Source organism: Diuraphis noxia, unplaced genomic scaffold, assembly GCF_037042655.1.
Source record: "Diuraphis noxia isolate RWA-SAM2 unplaced genomic scaffold, SU_Dnox_SAM2 contig0001, whole genome shotgun sequence".
NCBI lineage: Eukaryota > Metazoa > Arthropoda > Insecta > Hemiptera > Aphididae > Diuraphis > Diuraphis noxia.
The window spans coordinates 78,843,771-78,850,968 of record NW_028301711.1 but is presented as its reverse complement, the minus strand read 5'-3'; the positions used below and the strand labels follow the sequence as shown (position 1 = coordinate 78,850,968).

Below are 7,198 nucleotides of genomic sequence, written 5' to 3'. Positions count from 1 at the left end.
AACTCAATTATTAAAAACATCAATTTACGTTTATACAACAGCAACGAACACTTGGCAACTTTTTAACAAAAACTTTAGTTTAAAAAAAAATATTTATCATACAGAAAGATGTATATATATAAGAAATATAGGTAACGTACACTTTGATGTGGTTTTAAGTGTTGTATAAAAAAATTTGTAATTAATTTATTAAGTGAACAAATATGCTAAAGTAAGCTTATTAATTAGATGTTTAAAAATCAAACTTAAAAAAAATGTAAGAGATATTCGTTATTTTATTATTTTCAATTCATATCTATTATATTATTATGATGTATTTTCCAATAATTAATAATTTTATGTATAGTTATTTAATTTTAAAATTCTTGTTTTACATAATTTGTTATAATATAATATTACTATATGTGCGTAAATATTAACTACAAATTTGTTGTTATTAATACAATTTTTACCTTTGTGATTGTATTGAAGTATTCGATGTTTTCTAATGTTTTCAAACAGGAAAGCTCTCCTATTAAGATTATATCCAGCTCGGATAACTACATTATTTTTATCGTTTAATTCAAATTGCTTTTTTTGAGTATTTTTAGATCACATTAATGTGTAATATTTTTGCGTCAGATAATTAACAAATAGTATAACTATGCTTAAAACAAATTTTTGGAATTAATTGTTCAACAGTTTAATTAATATATTTTAAACAATTCTATTAGGTATTCATAAATTGTTAAAAATAGTTAAATATGCGTCAATATAGCAAATAAATCAAAAATAAACAAAGTAAAATTGTACAGTTGAATTTCCCGCACTATAAAACGCATTTGTATAATAATCTACAATGTTTCACTAAATCTATGATGGATATTGGATATCCAATTTTCTATTGGGACAAATTTTGTCCCGAACCCTGTTAATAACTAATAAGGTAATAAAGGTAAAATACTTTATGATTATACTCGTATGGTAAACATTTTTCAAAAGAATTATTCATATGTAAAAAAATAATATAAATGTAATTTATAGGTACCTATTTTACTATATAAAGGCTACTAAGATGGCATATTTTCGATATTGCAATTTAAGTTTGATGAAACGATTTATAAGTACCTACCAGTTACCTTAAATTGAAGTCTTAAAAATAATAAAGTAACTGTTTCAAGTAAGAAAAGGAGCTATAACTATCTAGGCCCTAGGGGTGGCTAGGGTGTAAAAATTACTTACTTAACTTAAGTTAAGTATAACAGGCGATTTCTACCTCAGGTGATTTTTACCTTCCTACGGTAAAATTCATAGGTGGGTAAAAATCGCCGGTTATGTTAGGCGATTTTTACCGCAGGCGATTTTTACCTCCTCAGTAAAATTTGTAGGTGGGTAAAAATCGCCTGTTACGGTAGGTGATTTTTACCTCAGGCGATTTTTACCCCCCTCGGTAAAATTTACAGGGGGGTAAAAATCGCCTGTTACGGTAGGCGATTTTTACCTCAGGCGATTTTTACCCCCTCGGTAAAATTTACAGGGGGGTAAAAATCGCCTGTTACACCTTCCCCCCTTAGGATTTTTTTTAAATTGATTTCATGAACACATCAAAAAACATGTTATATCAGGGTCTGTAAAAGGCAAAAAAAGCACACTCTGAAAAGGATTTACAAAAAGCTGAGCACACCACTAAAAACAAGAACTGTTTCTAAATAATAAAAAATTATTAAATCAGTAAAATTTAAACATAAAATAAACAAATTTATTAGTATTCTTTTACTAATAAATAAATATTAACAATACAAGCCCTGTCTTTAACAAAATTAAAAATTATTAACTCAGTATACTGTATAACTACTATAACGTTAACATAAGTTCAAAAAAAAGTATTAGAATTAGTCATTAGATATTACTTGGAAATAAATTTTGAGTTCATTGATAAAAAAATGAGTTCTTCAGCATGTCCTGGAGATAGTAATGACCGATGATCTGTAATAATATTCCCTGCAGAGCTAAATATCCTTTCACTAGGCACACTGGTGCCAGGTATACATAAGTACTTCATCGCTAGTAATGATATTGTAGGCAATTGTGAATGATATAGTTTCCACCACTGAAGAGGATCAGCATCAAGAGAAATAAATGGCAAGGATACATATTTTTCCAATTCAATTTGGTTTAAGGCTTCGTCGGTCACATTGTTCATAACGGGACAGTCAAAGTTTTCCAAAAATGCTGCTAATCCTACAGTATCATTAAAACAATATTGATATCAGAAATATTATAGTTTCAGTAAAAATATTTGAATAAAAAAAAACCAATCTTTACTATACATACCATCATTTTTCTGAACCTTGAGTTCCTTACTTTTAGCTTGGTTGCCTATTTCATCCATTTCAAGTTGAATTGAATTTTTTACTGTATCTATATCTCTTGGATCAATATATGCTGATTTGTACCTTGGATCCAAAAAGCATATTTTTTGTAAAAACATTCTACTTTCTTCTTTATTAATGTAACGTTTATGAAATGGTCTTTTTATATCGTCCTTTAAATGATTTTCAATATGATCTAATAAATTATCAATTGTATTCACACTATCCACATGTGTATCAACATCATCATCACTTATGTCTCCACAAACTTCATTTGTGTTAAAATATGAATTTATATTATTATCCATAAGTGTACATTGACTTAAGATTGGAAATAATTGTTCGCTCTCCCCAAAATTTTCACTATTATTCGCTCTAGTTGATTCTTCTTGTGTTAAGGCACAAGTAAAATTTGATGAATTTGTGTGAAGCAAAGTTTTTTCAAGTTTTGTATAAACTGGCCAAATTGAAGAAGCTGTAACAATCTTTTCTGCACCCATATGTTCACCAAGAGTTTTTAGTGGTTCAAAAATTTTGCACATCACCAAAATAAGTTTTTGTTCATTGCAGTTTGGAAGCAGTTTGATTTTTCTTGATTTCAACTTAAATAAAACATCATAAAGAGCATCATAATTATCTCTTACAAACTGAATAGCAGGTAGATTAGTCCACCATCTTGTAACACATGATGCTGGCATAACTTTTTGTGGAAGGTCAAGTTTACATTGCGCATCTTGAAGCAATCTACGTAAGTTTGAACTATAATGAAATGTATATCTTAGTTTGGAAATATTAGAAATAATGGTTTTTATTGGATTTAAATTCATAGATGATGTAACTCCATTATTTAATGTGTGACCAAAACAACTAATATGATTTAAGTCCATTAACTGAACAGCTTTGATAACATTAGTACCATTATCTGTAGTTGCGGCAGATACTTTTGACATAGGAATATTCCAATCTTTAAGTGTAGATTCAATAATATCTTTTAGATTAGTGGCAGTGTGGTCTACATCAAGAATTGTGCAAGCCATACAATATGTTTGAAGAACCCAATCACTATTGATAGTATGAGCTGTTATGCCAATGTAAGGCTGTTGGGCATTGGAAGTCCAACAATCAAATGTAAGCGACAGAAATTGTGCAGAGTTGAGATCATGTTTTATTCTACGTTTTACCTCAAAGTATAAAGCAGGAATTTTGTTATCAGCAAAAACTTGGCGACTTGGGATAGTATATCCAGGACATATGACAGACATTAGGTGTTTAAATCCTTGTTTTGATACAGATCTATAAGGTTGCATATCTGTGGCAATCCAATAGGCAATTGCATTGGTATACTTTTCACTGGTTGTTTTATCCAATTTCTTGTATATGTTCATAGATTGTTGTTTTAGTGTACAAGATCTACAAGTGAATAAAAATAATATTAAATGTAATTATTTCATTTAAGGTCTGTGGGCGAGTGGGTTCCAAATAATTTAGATTACATTTTTTTTAAATTGTTTTTATTGAGTATGTGGTTCATTAACGAATAAGAACAGTAAGTGTACCTATTCTACATATTATAACCTTAAGTTAGATTTTAAACTTACTTGTGAACTAAATTTGTACTGGAATTTAATGGCACTAGTTCATGATGTTCTGCACTATTATTAGCAATGTCACAAGGAGGATCACTGATGTCATCAGTTTCATTCAGATCATTTCTAACAAACAATTTTCAAAATTAACTTGTGAACATAATGGCAGATTAAAGTACAATGGTATTTTATCATCATTATTCATTACAAATATTGAAATATTATGTAAAAAAAAATGTTTCTTATTATATTATATATTATGTTACAATTATGAAAAGGTTAAATCATTAATAGGTATTTGTATATTATTTACAATTCATAGATTAAATACCTATTAAAATATAAATGTTTATTATTAATTTTGTTTACTTGTTAAAGCTGTTATCTTGACCCTTTATATTCAAAAACTCCAAATGAATATTGGGATGATGTATTCTCAAGTGATTTATCAAATTACTAGTGTTACCTCCTTTAGCTTCAAAATTATTTTTGCACTTTAAACATCTCCCTTGGTCTTTGTTCAATTTTGTGAAAAAATTCCACACTTTTGATCTTTTTCTTGGCATGGTTTTCTAAAAGAAAAAATCATTGTAATATTAGGTAATTAAATAATTACTAATACCAGGTTGAAAAATGTATGTAAGTAACTTTAAAGGTTCTCTGAACTAAACAGATCAATTATCAATAATAGGTACAACTTACCTTTTTAAACAATTAACCAGCCTGCAATAATAAATGCGATTAATTATTATTTAATTATAGGTACAATACTACAATGTAGATGACTCGATGTGTTCAGACGTTCAGTGTACGTTATTACATATTAATATTTAATATATTATCTGTTATCAAAGTCACTCTTACAACAATAATTATGACTCGATGAACGCATTTTCATTAGTAAACAATAACATTACAAAAATAGAATCTATTTTAATTTATATCACGGTCTTATATTATTGGCTATTGCCGTGATATATATTATTGCATGGAGGCATAATAATAAGTGTATAACCAATAACCATAGAATAACCGGTATAACTGATAACACTGGCAAGACTGAAAACTGTTCAGCAATTATATCCAATAACCAGTATACCAAAAAAGCGTCACCAAACGGTACTAGGTACGGTATTTCGGTATTTACGGTTTTACGGTATGCACCGGTATTACGGTTTTCCGGTATGCACCGGTTTTACGGTTTTCCGGTATGTACCGGTATTACGGTATACCGTTGTAGCGGTATTTGTGCAAAAACCGGTATACCGGTTAACCGGTATACCGGTATTGACGGTATACCGAAAAACTCGTCAACCCTACTTGAAGTTATTATAAATAAATGTGTATACCTACATAATTTCAGTCATAATATTAGTATGAAATCAATGATTATGTTATAAATTAAATTATTTATAAGTAAAATAGTAAAATAAAATATTTCCCATATATAATCCACGGCTAGCGCACCCACGCATTCAGCATTTCGGCAGAGTAGAGAGTGCAGTAAATATATAGCAATATACCTATATCATTATAATGATAATCGTCATTTTTATTTTCTGATTTTGTGAAACTCGATGTACTAGCTATAGTGTCATAGTCGTTGTTTTGTTAATACCGTATATTGCAGACTGCAGTATTGCAGTTTCGAAATCGGTAAGTACGTCATATTATTATATATATATACTTAATTTATACTTAGGTACTGCCAGTGTTCGGAAAGTTAACTAAAAAATTTAATTCGACCACGTTCACCTTCTGTGCTTAAAAAAAAACACGCTTATAACGTTCTATTTGAAAAAAAACGAGTCACGTTCATGTATCGTTCCCTAAATATGAACGTGAACGGGTGTCTCCGTTGAACTGTTCTCAGATTGATTTTTAGTTTTATTGAATAATTCTATAAGTTCAAATTTATTAACTATAATTCTTTTTGAATAATATTCATTTTCCATACAATTTAAGGGGAAGAAACATCCAAAACTTAGAATAAATGCATTTTGTTTTATTAATATATCATAATATATATATATATATTTAATTTATGTCAATTTCTATACTTGATCTATGATGTATTCTAAACACATTTTATTCTCTATCTAGGCCTCACACTTTTGCTATTCTTCAATCATTTTACTTAAGATGCATGGTATAAATAATATGTTATATCTATTCACTAAAATATCATGACTCACTGCATCAGTATTGACATCGTCTATAAGCTTTCTTTTGTTTGAAATAGATTTTCAACTTTCTTTCCTTTTTTATACTTCACTTCACCTGATTTAGAAGGCTTACCCCATTCCTGATGAAAGGCGTGGTCTTTGATAATCTTTCTTCGTCATTAATATAATAAATAGTAGCAGCTATGTGTTTGCATTTTTTTCCAGCTCCAGCTGGACACTCACAAGTACAATCAATTACATTTCTCAAGGGATCAATCTTAGATAGTAAAAAAAACAAATAGTACCTAATTGTGAATTAAACTATCCAGTACAATTGAATTTAAAATACAAGTTTACTTCCAGTGTCACTTTACAAGGTGGCAATGTAACAGACATTTGTCTAATTACATAACAAGATATAAATATGAATATACATTTGGCTTTTGATTTTCGGTTACTAAATGAACATGTTTGCTTTCAACTAGTTTTAATCCTTTATTATTTTTGAATTTATAACCATAATTTATGCTTTGCAATCCATATTTTAGAATGATTTCAGGTTGTATCATATTTATATATAGAAGAAGTAAATTTACTAGCTAACGATCTAACAATCACAATTTAAAAAAATTGTTATTATCTACCTATTTTCAATTTTGTATTTTTGTAATGAACAGTAATTATCATGATATTACAGTAGATATAAATCATTATTATATCAATTATTGATAAATATGATGAAAAATATAGATATTAAATAATTATTTAATCTACTTCGTGTAAGAACCACAATCTGTAAAAATAGTAATATTATGTACATAAAATCTCAATATCCCAATTATAAAAGAACTTTGGGAGTTTTAAACCAGAGCGCGCTGTTTTCCATCACATGCACGGTGCCTATTATAGTGGCTACAAATATTATTACCAGTGGTAACCTCGAAATACAAATCTTAGAATAAGCTTATATTATTTTTTCATAATTGAACATATTTTGTCTAAACGTGTATATTATAATTGATAACTATCTCATATTAGTCATATTATATTCGCTTTTGTAAAATATTATATTCGTTGTCAAATAATAATTGTGTCA

The 7,198-nt window shown here is 28.3% G+C and overlaps 1 protein-coding gene across 1 annotated transcript; it reads right to left on the bottom strand.

Moving 5' to 3' along the window:
• Positions 1-1,721: 1,721 nt before the first annotated feature.
• LOC149061930 (E3 SUMO-protein ligase ZBED1-like) lies at positions 1,722-5,139 on the bottom strand. The gene is made up of 4 exons (XM_089217643.1): positions 4,307-5,139; positions 3,950-4,063; positions 2,314-3,761; positions 1,722-2,220 (listed from the first exon to the last, which is right to left on the bottom strand). Exons 1-4 carry the CDS (start codon positions 4,501-4,503, stop codon positions 1,886-1,888), a joined length of 2,094 nt encoding a protein of 697 aa, XP_089073769.1. The 5' UTR covers positions 4,504-5,139; the 3' UTR covers positions 1,722-1,885.
• Between the last annotated feature and the right edge of the window lie 2,059 nt (positions 5,140-7,198).